The sequence below is a fragment of the Rhinolophus sinicus genome, chromosome 5 (genome assembly GCF_057876585.1).
Source record: "Rhinolophus sinicus isolate RSI-liver-muscle chromosome 5, RSI-T2T, whole genome shotgun sequence".
In the NCBI taxonomy this organism is placed as follows: Eukaryota; Metazoa; Chordata; class Mammalia; order Chiroptera; family Rhinolophidae; genus Rhinolophus; species Rhinolophus sinicus.
The window spans coordinates 62,390,075-62,413,115 of record NC_142505.1 but is presented as its reverse complement, the minus strand read 5'-3'; the positions used below and the strand labels follow the sequence as shown (position 1 = coordinate 62,413,115).

The 23,041-nt window shown below is 40.8% G+C and overlaps 1 protein-coding gene across 4 annotated transcripts in view; it reads left to right on the top strand.

The window, feature by feature from the left end:
- EOGT (EGF domain specific O-linked N-acetylglucosamine transferase) overlaps positions 1-20,019 on the top strand; it is a 33,648-nt gene extending 13,629 nt beyond the window's left edge. For 2 of the 4 annotated variants that reach the window (XM_074313255.2, XM_074313254.2), the window contains 9 exons: positions 2,412-2,515; positions 7,726-7,818; positions 8,174-8,245; positions 8,393-8,479; positions 9,171-9,239; positions 13,847-13,908; positions 16,749-16,868; positions 18,514-18,616; positions 19,386-20,019. In XM_074313255.2, coding sequence (XP_074169356.2) covers positions 2,412-2,515; positions 7,726-7,818; positions 8,174-8,245; positions 8,393-8,479; positions 9,171-9,239; positions 13,847-13,908; positions 16,749-16,868; positions 18,514-18,616; positions 19,386-19,532 — 857 coding nt within the window. In that variant the 3' untranslated portion in view covers positions 19,533-20,019. The remainder of the gene's footprint in view (positions 1-2,411; positions 2,516-7,725; positions 7,819-8,173; positions 8,246-8,392; positions 8,480-9,170; positions 9,240-13,846; positions 13,909-16,748; positions 16,869-18,513; positions 18,617-19,385) is intronic. The other 2 variants (XM_074313253.2, XM_074313252.2) reach the window with 1 other exon arrangement.
- The last annotated feature ends 3,022 nt before the right edge of the window (positions 20,020-23,041 follow it).

The following is a 23,041-nucleotide window of genomic DNA, read 5'->3' as shown; positions in this document are numbered from 1 at the left end:
GTTTCCATGACTGAAGTTAACTTACAATTCCTCTGGAGGTTAGCTCTGCAGTATATTAGTAGGAAACAAAGTGAAAATTACAATGATTTCCCCATTGATGCCTATAGCATCTAACTCTCAACTTGCAAGCACAATTTTAACTTTGTGACTAGTTTCTCCTGGAGAGGAGAAGCATGAATCGTACTACGTTCTCTGAGAGATGAAGATTACTATGCCACACCATGTCAAAATTCACAAGAGGCTGGGCCTACAGTGCAATATAGCGAGCCCTCTGTCGTGAATATTTCAGAATCACAATAATTTCTTGATCATATATATATTTTTAAAGATTTTATTGGGGAAAGGGAACAGGACTTTATTGGGGAACAGTGTGTACTTCCAGGACTTTTCCCAAGTCAAGTTGTTGTCCTTTCAATCTTAGTTGTGGAGGACACAGCTCAGTTCCAGGTTCAGTTGCCGTCATTAATTGCGGGGCGCACAGCCCACCATCCTTTGCGGGAGTTGAGGAATCGAACTGGCAGCCTTGTGGATGAGAGCCCACTGGCACATGTGGGAATCGAACCGGCAGCCTTCGGCATTAGGAGCATGGAGCTCTAACCGCCTGAGCCACCGGGCCGGTCCTCTTGATCTTATTTTTAATGTGCTCTGCCTTCTGTAGTCATAATTCTTATATTACAAAGTATTAGGTTCAGAAATCAGACAAGTTTAAGTTTTTGAAATAAGAACAAGTAAAAATGATATGTTCAAGGTCCTGACTCATTTTTAAAATATGCAAATTAAAAAGGAGCCAAGAAAACACTGTGATCTGCCTGTAAAAATGTTGAGTATATGTGAAGTGTGAAATTTATGTAGATAGATACTTATGCAATAAAGTATGTAAAGTAGGTACAACAGGCTGGGGTAGACAGGGACCATTCTTTCCTACAATCGTAACTTACTTTTTTCTTCTAATTTATGCTGTCCTCCAGTTTTCCTTTACATATTAGCTCTTACCTTGAGAAAATGTTCATTCTGTAGAACAAGACTCATTAGGGGACACATTTCGTAGGGACAAAGCCACGTTTTCGCCCTCATTTATAAATCCTTATAGCCCTAAGTGCTCTTCTGTGCATGCTGCATTCTTCAATAACTGTTATAAACCTGGTGAATGATCCATGAGAAAGCTAGTGTCTGCATTGTGCCACCTGGGGAAAGGGGGTGTGTTCGAATAAAACTTTCTTTTTCTTGTTTATTTGAAAATATGCCATGATTTCTCTGGGTGAAAAAGGAGCCCCCTCCAAACATTCATCTAAGATACCAGCCTCAAAAGAACTGGGTGTTTTTTTAACTCTTATTTTCTGGCACACAGTGTTGTTACTTACTGTGGGAATGAAGTCAGAATATTTTATGATTTTTGCTTTTAAGAGTCACCGGGTTTCTTTTAATCAACGTTTTCCCTTCACGAAGGTGCATGTTTTAAATGTCAGTTCCTGGAATTTTATCTGTTTAGATTTGCACATTTCCAGGTTGAATATTGGGTACTGCACACCTAAGTGAGAAGGAGAGAGATGGAGAATGTGTTTGGGTTTTTTTTTTTAATGACGGCCCGAGGAACTTAACTAATAGCAACTCTGGTGCTCCCCTCTCCTGTCTGACTCAGCAGGACCCCGCTAGTCTTCATTCAGGTTTCAGTATGTGCCAGGCACACGGCTGGGTCATTTTAGATAATCTTTGCATTTCTCCTAACAAAGCTGGCACCTAAGTATAATGACTTCCTGTTTCTGGGAGAGAAGCTTAGGGACTCTGTGAACTGTCTGAGCTCATGAATGGCTGAGCTGGGCTTCAGCACTGTTCTTCTGATTCCAAAGTTCATGGTCTTTCAGTTAGAACCTAAGACATTCAGCCCTTTTAAATAATAGCTGGCTAATATTTTCCCAAGAAGCAATGTTGTAAGTAGTGATTAAATAGAAAAAATAGAGACAGGAATGAAAAATACCACAATGTTAATAGTTTCTGTCATTCTCAACACTTATGATGGACAGGTGTTGCCTAATTCATATTTTAAAATAAATAATTGCAAAAAAATAACAATGAACCTTCATGGTACTATAGTTCTACTGAATTTTGAGCTAAATAGGCTTCTGTTATTTATTTTTTTTCTGGGAACTTAATGATTATTTGTGACTTAGTGTATATGGGAAAATGCATTCCTGATTTCTAAATAACCAATTTTAAAGTGAATTTTTGAACCCAATCAACCTGTAAATTGAGGACTAACTGAGTATGGATTATTTCATGTTTGGGAAAACTTTTTTCCCCATTTATTTTAGCTAAAAGTCCATCTCACTGTAAATAGATTGGGTATATTAAAAATTGTATAACCATGTGTTCTTCGGGGTTAATTAATGTTGATTTCTTTTTTCCAATACTAGGTGTTAACATGTACCACCACTTCTGTGACTTTATCAATCTTTATATTACTCAGCATGTTAATAATTCATTCAGTACAGACGTGTACATCGTGATGTGGGACACGGTGAGTTAATGTGTGCCCTCGGCTTCAGTTCTCAGTTCTGTCTTTGCCTCACTCAGTAAATCTGGGACTCTGATGTGGCAAAGTGGAATTTTCTAAGACACATATTTAAATACACACATGTACACATGTATACCCATACATATGCAAATACTTGGGAATGTGTGAATATGTATTTACATGTACGTATGTGTATGGCAGACACATAGATCGCTATATACCTTTGTTCGTCACATGTTAGAGTGAGGCAGTGGAAGATTTCTGTCCCCCTTTGGGCTGGTAGAGCTCCAAACACCAAAAGCCTTCCTTAGTGTTCCTCTGAGACTGACATGTGAAGGCTTGACCTTCCGTTGACCTCTGTGAGCCCCTGCATGATGCACAGGGGAGAGCTTGCCTTGCTTCCAGTTGGGCCTCTTGTAATTACCAGTCCAGGTCTGCCGTTGCTCCCCTGCAGCTTCCCTGCAGCTGCTCCATGGCAGCTGTGCTGTGTGTCTGAGCTCCCTACACAGGGCGGGGCTGAGGCGTGCACCTAAATACTACACCTGCTATTTGCTTATTTGCTGTTAGTGTGGTCTTCTTTTCCTTTTTCTTCCTGCCTTCTCCCTGCTTTCCATACTGGCCCCTCTGCCTGTCAAGGTATCCCCCCAAGAGTGTCCCCAGTGCACTCAACTGTGAAATGGGATAATTACAGTATCTGCCTCAGTGTCGTTTTGAGATTAAACCCTATAGTGTAGGGACAGTCACAATGCCTGACACACAGCACATGTGCTATGACAGTTAACGATAACAGAGACAATGGGTCAGGAGAACACGTATTTTATAGTGTCCATGAGACAGGCTGCCTAAGCTGGGAAGTTGGACTACTCACCAAGAAGTCATCTAGGGTTCAAAGAAGCATTCCAGCTCTCCAGGGAAGGGCACTCATTGGCTGCCCCATCCTGGCCTGAGTCTATTCAGAATAGTGTTGCAGGGGAACCACAGCGTGCTGGCAGGGCAGCATCAGGCATTTCTTTTGGAAGGAGTCCTTCTATGGTGTTTCCCCAAAAATAAGACCTTCCACGAAAATAAGCCCCAGTTAAGATCATCAGCCAGATGGACGCATTTAGTACGTTATGACGATGTTCCAGAAGATGACATGATTGTATTTGTATAAATGTAGATTGTTGTACATGAAAAACAAAGATATCCCCTGAAAATACGCCCTAAAACATCTTTTGAAGCAAAAATTCATATGAGACCCGGTCTTATTTCCGGGGAAACACGGTAACAGCCCACACAGCACAGCTCAAGTGCAAGGAGATGGGATCCACCTGGGGCAGGTGCAGGTGTCTCATGTCCCAGTATCTCCTAGGAAAACTGCATTGGCAAAGCCCCCGGGATCCGCACAAGAGATTCAGCCAGTTACAAAGGTCATTGCACCCTTTCCCAGGCCAGGGAAGATGTACCTATCAAACATCTTTTTAAATCATAAGCAGTGTCACCTAGAAATACAGTTGACACATCCATCTTCGTTCCCAGCGAGCAGGGCTAGGCAGTCATCTGAGGGTCAGATTCTTGTGCAGAAGGGGAGATGGGTTTGCTACCACTTGGTCCTCTTATGTGACGCTCATAGTTGAGCTGTGTAGATAGGTTTTCATTATCACTGCGCCCTGAACCTGTAGTTTGACCTGAAGTCTACTGAGAATTGGTTCTTTGATTCTTGGCATGTTAACGCTCTCTGTTGGTGTCCTTCCTTGCATATACTTACGTTTCCCTTTGTGTTCCAGTTTTGCTGCCACCACAGTTTCATTTCTTAAAAATGTTTCTGTGAGCAAAGGGCACAACAGTCCCCTTTTTTTCTTCTTTTTGTGTCAGCGCCTCTAGGCCTCAATCATCAGCCATCAGCAGCCCTGAATGACTAACTCAGGGAAGTTGTGCTTTTTTAAATGACGCCTGATATTATTTCATTTAATGTGCACAGCACTCAGTGGACCAGCGTTTCATTAGCTTGTTTCCCAGGCAAGGGAGCTCAGACTGTTGTGTGATGACAGTGAGCGAGGGGAGGCGCCCAGGCTTCCTGTCCAGGTTGACCCCAGTCCTGCGCCCAACACAGTGTTTTATCACCTCCCTGTAGTTCCCACAGAACTTGCTAAGTTGACAGAAGTTTGTCTAGACACTTTCCAGAAGCTTCCTTGTGTCTTGTTGCATGCTTTTCCATGTGTTCCTCAAGTGAACTAAGTTAAACTGAGCCAACCTCTCCAACCCTCCCTTCTCAGTGTCTGCTGGGATGGCCGAGTGGGCTGTGCAACCACCACGGAGCTCCCAGGTTACAGGGCACTAGGCACGTGATGTCAGGTTGGGCTCCCTGACGTGCTGCCCGCCTCTGCTGCTCTCTGTGCATCCACTTTACACCTGCGTTCTTGGTCAGTGGCTTTGCTAGTCATGCATTCAGGCCCTCAGGACAGAGAAGCCTGCTGAGATGCTCCAGAAGTGAGGTCCACAGATTACTGAAGGATGGAGGTGTTGTTAAGGTGTTAAGGTGTTGTATGGGCTCTGACTTTTCCCTTTTGCTGGTAAGGCCTTGAATAAAGCAACATTATGACCCCCAGGCTGACTGTAACTTGAACCCCTGGTAGTGGACAGTGGTACCTCGGAGCTAGGCCTGAAGGTCTTGGGTGAGCTCTGTGCCTGGGAGCTGTGTGCCCAGCAGAGCTGTATGCCCCGGGGAGGGGAGCGTGTGCCCAGAGGAAGAGCAGAGGGGTGGCTGTGGCTGCAGTTCAGATCGTAGTGACGTGTTACAAACCGTCCCCAGAAAGAAGCCTATGAGGCCTTCCCTCTCGTCCTCACAAAGTTTAGCAGTTTGACCTCTCCCTTCAGGCGTGGGTAAGGCCACCAGCCTCCTGAGGTGCGTGAAGGAACACTTCTGCAGAATAGAGTGAATAAAAGGGGAGATTACTGCAGGCTTTCCATGTTTACTTGTGCTGACAAGTAATATAGCTTTATTATTATTTTAATTGCGCAAGGAATTAAATTACGCAAGTAATATAGCTTTATTATTATTTTAATTACAATAAGTTCAAACAACACATAAGTATGTAATGTTAAAAAAAAGTTCTTTTTTCCAATTCCATTTCCCTTAAAGGTAACTGCCGTTAAAATGTGCGAGTCCCTCGTAAAACTTTTTTTATTGGAATACATGTAAATATATCCTTATAGAAAATATGCTCTCTCTCCCATATTACTAATTTACCATTATATCGTGGACATCTTTCCAGGTCGGAACATTGATGGTGATCATTTTTTAGCGATATTCAGTTCAATGTGTGTTATAGCTATTCAGTGTGTGCTTCAGTGCATGTGTTTTGTCCCCACCCAGATCACGTTTTGTTCCTTTCCAGTTCTTTGCTTTTTACTGAAATGCTGTGATGAACATCCTTCCCATATACGTACATGTCTTTATACATTCATTTAAGTCATAGGTTATGTGCATGTTTAAATTTGAGACGTGCACAGGAACAAATGTTATGTTATTTTTAAGAATATCCAAATATTCTTCAACATGAGACCAGAAAGAAGTCCCTCCTCCCTCCGTGGCAGATAATTTGAATTTGAGGAACATGGAAGAGAGGCTTCTAGAGATGGTTATTCCTGAATAATACACAATTTCCTTAAAAGGGATCAGTGAGGATTACTGTATTTTACTGTTAAATTTTCCTCTCAAAGGCACCTTGTTTTATCTGAGGTATTTTATCTCAAGAAGCTGTCTAGAGTCACTGCTTTTAATTGCCCTTGATTGATTGTTGAGCCAGAACAGAGACATTCACTTGTGAGGGTGTTGAGAAGGCCGATCATTAGAATGGCATTGGAGAACCATTAAAGGAGGAATTATTGATCACCACACCTAACAGTTCTTAATCACTTTGAAATAACTCTAAAGTGTGGGTTTCATAATCTGAAAAAAGAATTCCATAAGGATAAAAAGACATGAACGTAATGAACAGCATACATAACCAACTGAGGCCTTGACTGAAATCCTACAATACATATCTCTCATTTCTATTGGCTGAATTTTTCAATCTAAGTTATTCCATGAAATAAATTGATCTCCTTCCTTTAGCTGATGGAGCACATAATTAATTTCTACTTTTGAGAAATGAAATGTGTTTGGTAAATGTACTAAAAAGAATTAGTTCCTGCTGAGAGGCAACTGCTGTACAGAGTTTATGAGTGTGGAGTCTGGAACCAAGCACACTGGGTTTAATCCCAGCTCTGCAAACACACCAGCCCTGCAATTTAAGCATATTACTTGTGTCTCAGTTTCCTCATCTGTAAAATGGGGATAATATTACCCATCTCATTAAGTTTTTGGGGTGATTTAATGTGTTAATAATGTAAGATGCTTAGGACAGTACCTGCGTGAACACAGAAATGTGCAAGATGCTATTATTATTGTTGTTGTTATTATTATTACTGTGTTTCCCCCAAAATAAGACCTAGCCGGACAATCAGCTTTTTTGGAGCAAAAATTCAGGTAAGACCTGGTCTTATTTTACTATAATATAAGACTGGGTCTTATCTAACATAATATAATATAAGACTGGGTCTTATATAAATTTTTGCTCCAAAAAATGCATTGGAGCTGATTGTCCAGCGAGGTCTTATTTTTGGGGAAACATGGTATTACTCTTGTTAATATTAATGGAATTATCACATTACTCATTAGTCAATGGGTAGATCATGTCATAAAGATATACATTATATCTTTAATGTTAAAACTTTCAAGGCATTATCTTGCTCTGAAATTTATTTCCAAAGGCATGTTCTATTTACCCGGATAGTATTTGCTCACTGGGTATGTCAGAGTGTGGACAACTGGTGGTGTATGTATGTGTCGTGTGTATCTGCAATGTGGATAGAAAACTCACAGGTGAAAACAAAACAAAACACAACAACTACAGTCTCAGACATGAAAATACAAAGGGTTAGGGTGGAAAAACAATACACTTTTAACAGACTGAGATTATCATTGCAGTGATTACTTTTGATGATACTATGTCAAATTAGGTACTTGCTTAGGCCAAAGATGAAAATCCATTTTTTTATATGAATTTTATGAGCTAGTCTAGGATCATTAGTTCTTAACACTCACAAGCTAATTTAGGGACAGTGTTGCATTCTTGAAAAGCCATGTTGCATCCTTTTATTGACCTAACTTACTTTATTTCCACTTTCAGAGCTCCTATGGATATGGCGATCTATTCTCCGACACATGGAAAGCTTTTACTGATTATGATGTTATACATTTGAAAACTTATGATTCCAAAAGGGTACTGGACACTTTATTGAAATGTCTATAAATAAGTGTTATTGCAGATGACTCACTTATCAAATAGATGATTAATATGAGTTTGTATTAGCTATTACCGTTGATTTCTGACCTCTCAGTTTGTTTTTTTTTATAATTGGAATCTGTGTGGTTATTAACCAGGTACATTTTAAAAACATTTTCCCATAGTTTTTCCAAAAACATGAATTTCACTTGAGTGAAATAGTTTACTAGTGAAAATATTTTAATGTAAAATCGAGGTTAACTAAAATTTATTTTCTACAATTATAAGTGCCATTTTGGTGTGAAGGGTACAAATGACCTTTTCTTACCTTTTAAAATATCTTTATTGTTAGGTATGTTTTAAAGAAGCTATTTTTTCACTACTGCCCCGGATGAGATACGGGCTGTTCTATAATACTCCTCTGGTAAGCATGTTATCCATTGTCAACATTTGTATTTATAGAATTTATTCCTGGTAGGCTTTTAAGATAACATTTATATATGACTTGACAACATCTTAAATAGCAATACAGAAACACTCATTGTAATGTGAACCATTGTTTCTATTTTAGATATCTGGCTGTCAGAATACTGGCTTATTCAGGGCATTTTCTCAGCATGTACTACACAGACTGAACATCACACAAGAGGGACCCAAGGTAATGAATACATAGCAGGTCCTCAAATAATGTTGTTTCATTCAATGTCACTTCATTATAACACTGGTGCGGTGCCCTAGGAACTTAACTCTTGTTTATGTCAATTAGCCTATGGTAACAATGGTTTCATTAGACGTCTTTTTGTCTTTTCGCTCAGTCACAGAACCTGTGAGATAATATTAAGTGAGGACTTATTGCATTATGGGTTCTGAGGTGGGCTTGACTTTTCACCTTTAATAAAAATCAATACCACATTTGTAGAAAAAAGAAGACAGTGTTTTCTGAGTTAACAATTTCTAACCTGGAGTGATGCCAGCAACCTATGAAAGATAAACTAGGGATAATGGAAGAATGTGCTTTTTTTTCTCCTTTTTGTCATTCTTTTGTCATATCTCCCCAACCTTCTCCAAACTTCCACCTAAACCATACAACCGCTGCTAAAAAAAAATGTAGCCAACCAACCAAAGAAAAGTATAATGAACAGGTTTTATCTTCTGTGGCTAAAGTTGATGCATTTTCATTCCCTGAGAGAACTGTAAAGGAATCAGGCTTAAAAAAAAAAAAAGATCCTTATTGAGGAATGTATCCTTATTGAGTTTCATCTGTTTGTGAAAATCACATTTTAGTTCAGATGTTCATTCATTTTTTCAGGAATGCACAGCGTTATTTTGCCTTTTCCTTTTGATTACAGAATGGAAAAATTCGAGTCACCATTCTCGCACGGAGCACAGAGTATCGGAAAATACTAAACCAAAATGAGGTTAGTTTTTGGTATGTACTTTTAATATCATCATGTGGAATTTAACTTCCTATGACTAATATGCTTTAGTTTTTCTCAGTGCATTAAATGTTTTGATTTGAAATTATTAGCTGTTAGAAAAGTTTGATGGCTCTGTCCAGTCCATTTATTGGATTTTTACTGAAAGGCACCAAACCACCCATCACCAAATTAGCTTTGCCTTACTCTAAATATTAATTTGCTCCAACTCAGTGTGGGAAAGAGGGAAAAACTGTGTCCAAGGTCTGCCATTAATGCCATGGATTGCCAAACATTCTGCCTCTGGGAAAACTAGCAGCAAAAACGTGAGAGTATCTTTTGGGAAACTATTGATGGAGTGTGGCAGTACTGTGGCAGGAAGCAGTAGGTGCAATTGAAAGTCTCCATCCATTTCATGACTGTGTGTCTTAGAAATTGTCTACATGTTAGACTCCCAGCCTGATTTCAGCAGCATCAACTCGTAAATTATATTTAACCTCAATGAGATCACCATACCTGCCACAGCATGGCTGGAAGGTGCACTCACCATAGTGAAATTTATTCCACAAAAGTGTATTGAGCTCCTGCTACGTGCTGGGTCATATGGTGGGCCCTGGAGCTGCAGTGGAACCAGACAGTTAAGGCCCCTGCCCTCAAGAAGCTTACGCTCTGGAGGATAGTAAATAACTCTGTGAGTAAGGCGATTGCAGGTAGTGGTAAGTGCTACAAAGGGAATCACACTGGATGATGTGTTAGAGGCTGCAGATGCGGACGTATCGGGGAAGCAGGCAGGCCAGGTGTCTGAGGAGGTACTGCCTGGACGAAGGCCTGATCAGAGACGACTAGCCAAGGAAAGAACCTCCTAGGCAGAAACAAATGTCCTCTGGTGTCCAGAGCTTTAGGTGTTTCAGAAACGGAGAGAATACCAGGATGGCATACATAGTGAGAGAGGTGGAGGTGACACCACAGGAGAGGAGAGAGGTCGGGCGTACCGTGGGCAGTCACGTATCCTGTCAACCTTATAGACCTTGATGAGAAGACTGATTTTATTCCAGATTGAGGGGAAGCCACTGTGACGTTTTAAGCAGGGTGTGGTCAGCAAAATAATGGCCTCTCCAAGATGTCCAGGTCCTAGTCCCTGGAACCTGTGACTAGGTTCGGGAACATGGCAAAGAAAAATCAAAATTCCATGTGGAATTAAGGCTGCTAAATCAGCCAGCTTTCCAACAACGAGATTATCTGGGCTTACGTAGGTGAATCCTGTGTAGTCGTAAGTGAGATCTAAGCCCGCTCCCCCAGAGAACCTTTGCCTCCCTCTGCCTGGACAGCTCTTTTCATAGCTAGATTCTTCTCACTGATCAGATCTCAGTACAGCACACCTTTAAAAGTGGAAAGAAAAGGAAACATCATGATGGAAACAGGGCCAGAGAGATGCAAAAGTAATGTTGCTGGTTTTGGAGGTGGAGGAAGGGGGCCTCAAGCCAAGGGGTGCAGGTGGCTCCCAGAAGCTGGAAAAGGCAAGGTTCTCCCTGGAGCCTCCAGAAGGAGTGCAGCCCTGCCCATACCTTGATTCTAACCCAGTGGGATTTCCGTCTCAGTGTATCAGGCTTCTGTCCTACAGGACTGTCGGAGGATAAATTGTGTTCTGTTAAGATGCTGAGTTTGTGGTGATTTGTCATAGCAGCAAATAGAAAATGAATATACAGGGAGAGACGTGAACTGCCTTATTTACTTTTGAATCACTCTGGCTGCAAGAGTAGGAGCAGGGAGATTAAGAGCGGTTGCTGTGGTCCCAATAAGGGTTTAGATGAAGGTGATGACAGTAGATGTCACAAAATAAATGGATTCAAGATATATCTTGGAGATAGAGCTTTTGATACTTACTGTTGGAATGTACATGAGGTAGGGGTAGGAAAAGTTTTGAGAGTCAAGTGTGAACTCCTGGACTTAGAGCTTGAGCAGTTCAGTGGAATGGAGATGGGAAAATGTAGTAGGAGGGTGGTGGTGGGCAGGGTTTGATGGGCAAAATGTTTTACAGAGATTAATTTGGATGCCTAACAGGCTGATCAAAATTATGTGATTAGCTTCTCTACTTGAGACCCATGTGGGTGATGGAGGATGTGAACAAACATGGTGTAATGAGTCATCGGTTGTAAACTATATGGATGGAAAAAATGATCAGTGTGTGTGTGTGTGTGTGTGTGTGTGTGTGTGTGTAAGGTCCTGGAAATAAAAATGTACCAAGTAGTGCGATGTTGGGGTAGATGTCATGGAAGCCTCTCAAGCAGCCAGGTTAACAGTATTGGTAGAGGTAACACATCGAGTGCTGGTGACGTGCTGAACGTATTCCCACGCATGTCCCCAACTCCCCAGCAAACCCCTGAGGTAGGTATTTTGTTATTCTTCTCTGTTCTAGACAAGGACACTGTGGCATAGAGATTAAGAAACATGCCTGAGGTCACTCAGCTAGTGAGCAGTGGTGGGGGGCTGAGCCAGGGCTGGCAGGGTGTGCACCTGCTCCTTAGCCAGTGCTCTGCTCTCTGTCACAGGTAGGTCTCAGAGGAGGCCGAGCCATCTTGGTTCCCAGTGTGTCAGGGGCGGCGGGCAGGCTGGAAAGCAGTCCCGGAGAAAGGGGCAGCATCAGAGGGCGCTACAGTGCGGCCATGGCCTTTTCATATCTTGTCATGAAGGTTGCCCAGAGGTGGGGTTTGGTACCTCAGCTCCCAGCTCCAAGCCAAAGTCCCCAATTGGCTGCTCTGCTCCCTAGGACTGGCATCTCTTGAAAAGGCAGCAAAGAAGAAAGCACCTGGAATTATGCCTTGGTTCGTGAACAGGCAATACAGTCCAGATGCCCTCATTGAGTAACGGTTTGTGCAATCCTGCCCAACCTCAGGGTTGGAATAATCATGTCAGGAGGGATATGGCCACCTCTCTAGTGTGACTAGAAATCATAAGAAAGAGCGTGCTTGCCATGGGACTCTCAGAGACACATGATTGCTTTTCCATGGGCTCATCTCATTACAAGACCAGGGCTCATGCGTCTTGATTAATTCCCTCCTGGAAAACGGAATTCTAATTTTCTGTCCTCAGTCCTTCAACTTCTTGATGTAAGCACTATATTTGTGGGAGTCCAGGGGTTGTCTAGAGAGAGAAACTTTCATTTTATGACTCTGTGTGTGTGTGTAACAGGGGTTGAATTTTGGTCACTGCCTGTTACTTTTTATAAGCGGGAGAGTAGAGTGAGCTGGCTAAGGATACAAGTTCTGGGGTCAGATGACCTAGATTTCATTTTGACTCTGACACTTGCTAGCTCGGAGATCCTGTTACTGAGCAAGGGCTCGCTGCCCCACACGCATAGAAGCCAATACTATGACACTGGCTTTTGAGAAAAGAAAAGGCTTTATTTGCAAGTCGACTGGCCAGGAGACAGGAGGCACCACTCAAATCTGTCTTCCAGATCGAGGGTTCAGGGCAAGATTTAAGGGTTTTCAGCCCCAGATCTTCCCGGACAACTGACCCTTTGCTTATGAAAGGGTCCTGGCATTCAGGTTCCTGTCACAGCCTGGTCCTTTGGTTCCATTGGAGGGGAGAGCAGTTAAGGATTCACAAGTGTTACTCGTAAATGGTGCATCCAAGGTTTAAACTTGGGTTCCGGGTCTTGTTATTAGGTTGGTGCAAAAGTAATTGCGGTGTTTGCAATTATTTTTAACCTTTTAAATCGCAATTACTTTTGCACCAACATAAATAGATACAGGGAAGGGCCTGTAGGTGGCGCTGCAGGTACAATCCTGGGAAGGTTACTTCCTGTAAGCCTAGGGTCTACCATTTACAAAATGGTCATCATAGTAATACTTCCTAGGTATGATTCTAATGAGGATTAAGTGGTGTGCACCTAACGCCCTTAGAAGTGCCGGCACGGTTTACATGTGCAGTGATGCTTTTCTAATCACTGGTGTCGCCCTTGCATCATACTGTGTGCCACAGGCAGCAGGACATAAGTGCCAACATTTCTGAAGATCAGTGACCCACAGTGCTGGGCTAAGGTGGCCAAATTCTGAGGGACAGAGAACTATGGCTATGTTTTTGATAATAGATTAATGTGCTTTCTTTTTGTTTGCGAAAACAATCATTGTTTTTCTGTGTAGAAATATTGACAATGTTTTTCTGCAAAGAATTTAGTATGTTCAGAGGATGTGGTCCAAAGTACTAGCGGTTTGTCTGAAATGAGATAATGGATAGAAAGAAAATTCTTAGCATAATGTCTGGAACAAAGTAAGTGCCCAGCAAATATATGTTGAAAGTAGAGGAAATAACTAACAAGGGGTAATAATAACAGCTAACATTTACTGAGCCCTGTGACCAGCACTTTCATTCCCTGAACTTTCTCCTTTCAGCCTCAGAACAAGCCAGTGCGGTGGGATTTTAATGAATTGGTGTGTCCAAGGGGTGGTAGCTGCATTTGAACTCAGTTAAGCGTTAAAACAGTAGACCTGAAGGATATTTAATACATGAAAAATATTCTAGATGGGAAATAAGAAATGTTAGGAGTCAAGGGAAACTAAAACCGAAGAGAAGGAAAGGAATTCTAAATGTTTCTGTTATTTTCCTAGCTTGTAAATGCACTGAAAACAGTATCTACATTTGAAGTCCGGATTGTCGATTACAAGTATAAGTAAGTAGTCGCCTGTGGGCAGACGCTGTCGTCTTTTTGCTTGGATGAATTAGTGGGGGACAGAAAAGGATTTTTTGAGTTGGAGTTGTTGGCACTTTAGTCCTGGAATGGCCAAGCAGACTCTTTCAGTGAATGAAGTGGGCAGGTGAGGGCACTGGGCACAGGGGCAATTGCTCGTCAGCTGTACAAGGCCTGATGTCGGTCAATATCTCATTTTTCAAGATAAGTGATTAATTCAGATTTTCATTTGAAATTTTTGAATTTTTAAAGTTGGCAACTTATTCTGAATTTCAAAAAAATGTTGTAAGGCCTAATTTGCCCTGCTAACTGCCAGGTTTCAACATTTGACTTAAAATTAGTTATATGTGGTGTGATCGAAAAATAGGGTGAATGTTTAAATTAAAAAAAAATTATTACAGTAAAAGACACATTTCCATTAATCCCCCTCAAAATACTCCCCATCGCTTCAAACTCACTTATCCCATCATTCTTGCCACTTTCTGAAGCAGTTCTGGAAGTCCTGTTTCATGAGTGTCTTTACTTTATCCTCCATCATAACAACATTCTGTGTTACACATTGCTTCTGGTATGGAAATTTCTGTCAAATAAAAACATTACGGTATGTCATTATCCACCTTAGTCACTGATTCTGGCACCGTGCGACTTCTGGCTCTTCCCCAGAGTCAAAATGACCATGAGAGGTAAATGTTTTGAATTGATTCAGGACATCGAGGCAGCCATGACAGCACAACTAAGGACACTCACAAAAGAGGACTTCCAGAACTGCTTCAGAAAGTGGCAAGAACGATGGGATAAGTGTGTTCAAAGCAAGGGGTAGTATTTTGAGGGGGATTAATAGCAATGTGTCTTTTACTGTAATAATATATTTTATTTAAACATTCACTGTATTTTCTGATCATACCTCGTATATGAGAATTTGAGGATCATGGAATAATAGGAAAGTTTTAGAAATCTTATAAAATATTTGTTTCTTTTAAAATTCTGGCGAAGTAGAAGGCTGACAAAGACAGAATATGCCTATCATTCCCCGTCTGAGTAATCCCTGCTAATGTACAAACAATAATGCTGTAAAGGCAGCATGTGCGTCCAGTTGGAAAGTCAAGGCATCTAGGAAAGTCCCAAAGGAAAGGTGAGAACTTTCGTCTCCCCACCCTCCTCCACTCACATCCATAGTCTTGTTTTTCAAACTGAACACTATAAATCATTTCTTTCAATGTTAAAAAAGAAAAATATACGTAAATCAGCATAACAGTGTCTGATATAGACAGGTTTAAACATGTTGGTAAGCAGGGAGTTTTATACCTCACTTATCATACATTCGTTCAAATCTTTGTTGGGTACCTACCAGGAGCTGGTCACAGATTTCTCAGTAGGAATCCAGTTATGGAGGACCTCAGATACTGAATATAAATAAATTGCAATTATAAGAACAGCTACCATGTATTGAGACTTACTACTGTGCTTTACTTTGTCTCTTCTCACTCTTCCAACACTTTTGTGAGGTTGCAAAGCTATTCCTGTTTTACAGATTACACTGTGCCATGGTGACTACCCCCACTGCCACATAAAGAAATATGGGAAGCATGAAGGGGCTGGGTGTCAGGCTGATAGAACTGGGGAGGGCACCGCCGAGGCTTGGTCGTTGACTGGCTTTTAAGAATGTGTACGGGTTTCCCAGATGAAGGAAGAATGCCAGTACATGCAGATCTTGCCAGTCTGAGGGTAATGTTAGTAACATAATTGCATGAAGGTCTGTGAGGTGCGATCCACAGGCATTTTCCATACTGGTGACTCCGAGGGTATATTCACTTGGGTGAGTGCCCATCCTGCCCTCAGCATCAGTTGACATTCCTGGAAAAACTGAGGGAGGGACACTTACTTCGTGCGAGACATATTGGTGCCCGTTGTCTTCCTTTCCCCGTGTGGGTGTGAGGTTTTTGTTGTACTGTGGGAGGAGGCTCTTTAAAGAGAAGCTGATCGAGAGGAAAGCTTTCCCTTCTTAGATCCAAAATAATCTTGTTTATTTTTCTTGACTTTGGGTAAGTAGGACTGGGAGGTCAATCCCATTATGTTTATTCAGAGTATGATCCTTACTCCAGCATTTCTTCCCACACTCACCTCAGTGAACTTTTTTGGACCTGATTTCGGTTCTGAGTTTGCACATCGTACAGTGTCATGAATTCAAGGACACTTTTACAATCCTAACATGCACAAAATTATGGACTAGTCTTGCAAAGGCAAGAAAATGCTTAGTGGTATTGAGATAATTTTAGTTATTCAGATGGTATTGAATAACTCAATTCACCCAAGGAGGAATTTATTTCCTATTTTTAAAAATCATTTTATCACCTTAAGGAAGTAGTTTTCAATTTGGTGCTAGTCTCCCATAGCATTTCTTCAGCACTTGCTGATCTCACTGTTTCATGAAGAGAGAGCAGGTGTTAGGCTCAGAGCTGTGACTGGCTATGGTGTCTACTTATATTTGAATAATACTTTTTAGTTTGATTATATCTATTTTTACTGTTTTGTTTATGTCATGTGTGACAGGTTTTCCATTTAAGATAGCTATAAAAGTGTTCTTCTAAAATAAATGCATTTAAATTGTTAAAAAAGTGAGTTTACTTAGAAAAAAAGTTAAATTATTGAGTCATTAAGTTATTAATTACTGAGGTAGGCTTGAAATTGGCAAAAGAAATCATGGTGGAATGTGATTTAAATCGGGGAAGACACATGTGTAAATATTGTTACTGTGAGTCATGTGCTTAACTCGCTATGTTCTCTCTTCTCTCCATTTGTCTTTTTTTGTTCTGTATTCGCAGGGAACTTGGATTTTTAGATCAACTAAGGATCACTCATAACACTGACATATTTATTGGAATGCATGGAGCTGGTCTGACTCACTTACTTTTCCTTCCTGACTGGGCTGCTGTATTTGAACTGTAAGTGTTTGGGGATAGGTTTGCATTGAGGCAGCTCATAATGCTTGTTCCATGTGCTGAGACTCACTCAGAGCATCAACAGGCTTAATATTTAATCATTACAGGTAAGTCACATCATAAGCCTCTAGAAAGAAAAAAAAGACCTAAAGCTAAAAACGTGAAGCCTGCAGGCTGCTATGCTCTTAGCAAGCAAGCTGCCCCCTTTGCCCATCTCGGCATGATTTGGGAAATGTGAATCGAGGATTTCTTACTCTGACTTCGTTCCTGTGTGCCTGTCAAACTGGGGGCATCTTCCTGCACTCAGTGTAACTAACTGTTGTGTTAAAAAAGCCTGTGTATTGCCCACCCATGTTCCCAGCAGCAGTTCACAAAGGCCAAGATGTGGAAGCAACATAAATGTCTATTGATAGATGAGAGGGTAAGCAAAATGTGGTATATACACACAGTGGAAATCATTCAGCCTTAAAAAGGAGGGAAATCCTGTCACATGCTGCAGCATGGATGGACATTGAGGACGTTGTGTGATGTGAAAGAAGCCAGTCACAAAAGGACAAATACTGTGTGATTTGACTTATATGAGTTCCCTAAAGGAGTCCCATTCATAGAGACAGAAAGTAGAAGGGTGATTACCAGGGGCTGGGGGCAGAGGAGGAGTTAGTGTTTAATGGGTACAGAGTTTAAGTTTGCAAGATGAAAAGTTCTGGAGATTGGTTACACGATGATGGAAATATACTTCCACTGCTAAACTGTACAGTAAAAATGGTTACGATGGTAAATTTTAGGTTATGTGTTTTCTACCACAATTTAGAAACAGAGTTGGAGAACCTGTGTGTCTCATGAAGAACACAGCTCCCAAACCAAGCCCACTTCACCCACGGCTCCCTGACTCCATGCACAGAAACTGCCGTCCAGGGCAGCACGGCTACCTGGGAGCTTATGGAGACATGGCCTTTCCTTCCTTCGTAACTTGACTCCATTTCCTGTCTTTAGCACTTAGCACACCACTTGTTGCCAGATTTCCCTCCTTTGCATTTCCCTCCTTTGATTTTATGGTTTCACTTGAGAAATGACTTGACTCGGTATTTAAATGGAGACTATTTACAAAAAAGTTGTCATGAACTTCCAACACCGTGCAAAAACATTAAAAAATTATATATACATGTTAGAGAAATAGCCAGATAATTGTGGATTCTATCTCAGTTCTTCACTTCTCCTAGAGATAGAGAGGGCAGGAGGAAAGAAAGGAAGGAAGGAGGAAGTAGAGAAATGTATTGGAGAAAGCTCAGACCTTGGAGTTTAACAGGTCTGGGTTCAATTTCTGCTTCACTAGTTATGTGACCTTGGATGTGTTATCTACCCCACGTCCACTTCCGTATGTGCAAAGACAGAATTATGAGATAATATCAAGTTCATAGTCGGCCCTGTTGATAGTGGTCAGTCTCCTCCATTGTCTTTTATTTTTTTAAAATGAAGGTAATCTATTTATGAGAATATTTAAAAAATAATCTCCCTCAGTCTAGTTTACTGTTGATACAGTCTTTTTCAAGAACCTATATGGAAGGTGCATTTTTTTTTCCCTTAGAGGATTGTGGATTGGGCAAAAACTGCAGCCAAGTCTTATGTGTGTATGCCTGTGTCTCCTTAGGTACAACTGTGAAGATGGGCGCTGTTACCTGGACCTGGCCAGGCTGAGAGGCGTGCACTACGTCACATGGAAAAGACAGAACAAAGTCTTTCCTCAAGATAAGGTAAGGGGCAGCCGGATGGCTCACTTGGTTAGAGCTCGAGCTCTGAGCAACAAGGGTTGCCGCGCACCCCCACGGCGACTGGACTTGGAGTTGCGCCCACCACAACTAGACTGAAGAACAACAACTTGGAGCCAAGGAGCCTTGGAGAAACACATTATTCTTCAATATTCCCCAATTTAAAAAAAAAAAAAATTAAGATAAGGTAAAATTCAATGGCAAAACACCTTGTTTTGCTTTTTAATTGGTTTAAAGTATTTAATTATTAATATGAAAAACTATCATTGAACTTCAAAGATAAACTGTTCTCTGGAATAGTGAGTTGTTGTATCTCATATTTGCAAATTGGGAGAAAAGAGAAACTAATCACTCTATATCTGTAATGTTAATGAGACAACTTCGTGAAATTTGGGCCTAGAACCATCTGTTAAATTGCATGTAGGAAGGATCAGCAAACTGTAGACCAGGGGGCCAAATCTGGCCCCCCATCTGTTTTTATAAATAAAGTTTTATTGGGACACAGTTTCTCTCTATGTGTAATCTATGGCTGCTTGTGCCCTTCAATGACAGAGCTGAGTAATTGCGGCAGACTATATATGGTTCACAGAGCAGAAAATATGTGTTACCTGATCCTTCACCAAAAAAATTTTCTGACCTCTGAGGTAGAGCATGAATTAAAATAGTTGCCTTGGCCAAAGTGAAATAATTTTTTCCTGTTCAGAAAACCATGTCCTCAGTGAATTACAAATTTGTGTTTGGTTTATTTTTGCAGGGCCACCACCCAACTCTGGGGGAGCATCCAAAATTTACCAACTACTCTTTTGATGTAGAAGAATTTATGTACCTCGTCCTTCAGGCTGCAGACCATGTATCACGACACCCAAAGTGGCCATTTAAGAAAAAACATGATGAGCTGTGAATGTGTTGAGTCTGTTTGCAAAAAGGGAATGTTTAAACACTGCACCACCCACTTATAGTTAAATTAGTAAAACGACCTCGTATTTCTTAGCTCCAAATTCACTTTTCTATACCAAACCATGCCTTTAGGACATTACTTACGGGCCTTATAGTCTTTAACTGTTTCGTGGAATTTTTGTGTCATTGCTATTTATCAAGATAATATTTTGCACTGAAAACTTTATTTTTTATAGTTCAAACACAGGCATGGGCTCACTGATGTAATTGAGCTTCCTTCTTGGGGATACCAAAGTATTCAACTTTCTCAGCTTTAGAATTTGTAAATGTTTTGCAGAATACCATGGGATTGTAATTCTAGAGACTTCCAAGTGGTTTATGATATATCTGAGTAAATTCACAGTGGCTCTTTTATTTGCCATAATTTAGTCATAGCACTGTTCGTGGTAGGAAAGGAAACCGGAACACACACACACACACACACACACACACACACACACACACACTTGTGATTTTCAGTACCAGGCTATAGGACCATGTTATAGATCAAACAGTGTTATAAACGGATCAGTTTTACTCTATCAGAGTCCACACTAACTGCTACGGAATCCTCTGCTGTATCTTTTTGTCAGCTTCAGGTTCTATGCATCAAGAGCCTGAATGAAGCATGCTGCTGTATTAATTTATATTCACATGTTTCCTATATGCAAATCATGTTTTCCCAAATTGTACAACTACACATGATAAAAACAAATTAGAACACTTTTTAGGACTGTTTTGTCTACCTTCTAGCTGTTTTCCCCCTCATTGGGGAGAGCTTTTATATATCAAATAGTGGTTTCCACTGTGCATTGTAACTGCATGTACCTATGTGTATGCATCTACCTCTTTTAGCATGGAAGTATTCCAGTATGTATTTGATTTTGCAAACTTCAAATTAGCTACATGGAGGGAATGTTTCCCTATAAAAAAGTAAAGACCAAGAAAACGAAAAAAAAAAAGACGTGAATTCATAATGAAAAGCCATAGAAAGTGCCATTGATGGAAAAGTATCTCTAAAAATGCAGTCCACTCTGAATGGGATTCATTTCTTACTGTTGATCAACTTTCTATTTAGCAGTCAAAAGTCATGGATTTATTTTACTGCAAAAGATGACGTTTACATTTTATTAACACTTGAGTAGTCTTAGAAACTAGTGACTATATTTTAAAGTCTACTTTTAAAAATTAGCAGATTACAGCAGAGCCAATATTTTCTTTTTCACATTTTAGAGTTTTTAAGAAAAGAACATGTAGCAGAGGAATGACCCGAGAAACGTAAAATATTTACTATCTGGGACCATTACAGAACAAGTTTGCTGCCCCTGCTTTAAAGGATTATCAACAGTCTTTTAGAATTAGGAATATCTATGAAAATATCTGCAAAGAAAATAGTAAATTGTTGTAGCAATAGCTTTGATTTGGACCTTAAATTTGTGTGAAAAGAATGACAACATATGAATTTTTAAATGAGTGATATTGCTACTGGCCCTTGTGCAGAAACTGAATGCCCACTGGGAAGATAGTTCATGAAATGAGCTGCCAAGTCATGTTGCACTTGTCTTCAGAGATAAACACCTGAAAAAATTATCTTCTTACCTCATTTTAAGATACGCTTGTGGAAATGTGATTCTATTTACTCACTAGTAAAAGACTAGCGAGAACTTAAGAAATTGGGAACAGTTTCATAATAAAACTATTATATCTGAATATTTTGCATTTAAAGAGAATGTGTTTTATATAAATAAGAAAGTGCATTTGACACTTTATGGAATTAACTTTTATCAGATTTGTATGGTAGCAAAAGAAATCTTCAAATGTTATAAAATTTACAATGTAAAGACTGCTCTTTTTATTAAGTCTTTAAAAGAGATGCATTTCATAGTTTGTACATTATGGGTATGGCTTTGGAATAAATCTTTTTATATTTGATTTGAATACCAGACCATTTTCAGAGTTTTCTTTGTCTGAATATTGTATGCTTCCTTTTTGCCAATCTGGTACCTCTAAATTATAAAAATTAACTTGCTGATGAATTCAGTTTAAATAAAAATTACACCTTACATTTATTTAGCAGTTTATTATATGATGCTTTCACAAATAGCATATTGCATAATCCTCATAAAAATAACATAAGAATTGTTCCCGTTTTTCTTTTGAAGAAAATCAGATGCTGTTCAAGGGACTTCATTCACCAAGGATCACAGGTCTTCTGATGCTACATCCATAGTCTAACATTCATTCACTCGTTTGCTCATTCAATAAATGTTGATTGAGCAACTACTATGTACCAGTTACTATTCTAGGTTCTGGGGATACTGCAGTTAAAAGGACAGGAAAAAAGTCCTTGCCCTCACGGAGCTTGCATTCTGGTGGAGGAGACAGATATTAAACAACATAACCAAGTAAAGTGTATTGTGTGCCAGGTGTGATGCCTGCTGTGGAGAGGACTGAAGCAGGAATGAGAGATGGGGAGCGCTGGGATGAGGTAGCGTTGGCGGGCTTAAGTAGAGGGTCACCGAAGTCCTCACCAAGGCAACATTTGACTCAAGAGTTGAAGTCGGCGAGGGAGGAAGCAGTGCAGATAACCGGGCAAAGAACATTTCAGGAAGACGAAAGTACGAGCAAGGGCCCTGAGGCAGCAGGGTGCCTGGCATGTCTGAGGAACAGCAAAACAGCCAGTGCAGCTGGAGTGATCAAGGGGCAAAGGAGAAGATAAAATCAAAAAGGTAATGGGACTGGGGTGCACGTGGCAAGGCTTTGATTCTGATGAGATGGGAGCTATTGGAGGGATTTCAACCAAGGAGTAATGATCTGACTTACTTTGAACAGGGTAACTCTAGCTGTTATGTTGGGAGTAGGCCAGTGGGATGGCAGGTCGTGTTCTCCGGAAAACAGGTGGTAGGATGGCAGTGTGTCGGCAGGTAGTATTTTGGGGAAGGTGTCCATGATCAGCACCTGTGAGTGAGGGGCCTGGCTTAGGCGGAGGGAGAAATGGAACTGTCCTGCAGTAGCAGGGAGATGCAGAGCTGGATGTTCCTTCAGAGGGGTCCCAGACGAGGCAAGCGTTCCTCTTAATCAATGAATCTTCGTGTATGGGCCACCCCACTGATGGGTGTAACCTTGGGCAGGACAGCTCCCTCTAGCTGAGGGCAGTGCCTGGAGAGGAGCTCAGCTGTGATCCATCAGCCGCCTCATTCCCAGCAATCTGCTGGGGTGGGGGTGGGGCCTCCAGTGGTGTCCTGGTGGCTCAGTGCAGCATTCACTAGGGGCAAGTGGTGCCACTGAGCTGTTTCCATTCTCCCTTCTACTGCCTGCCAAAGGAAAGATCTCAAGGCTTCATGAAATTCAGGCTGTATTTGTTTTAAACATGAGTTATAGACAACGCCAAGTATTTCATATTGTATAAGGCTAGAGTAGGCTTTGTGGGCCATGGCCCATATTATTATTATTTTTTGCCCCCACCATCTTTTC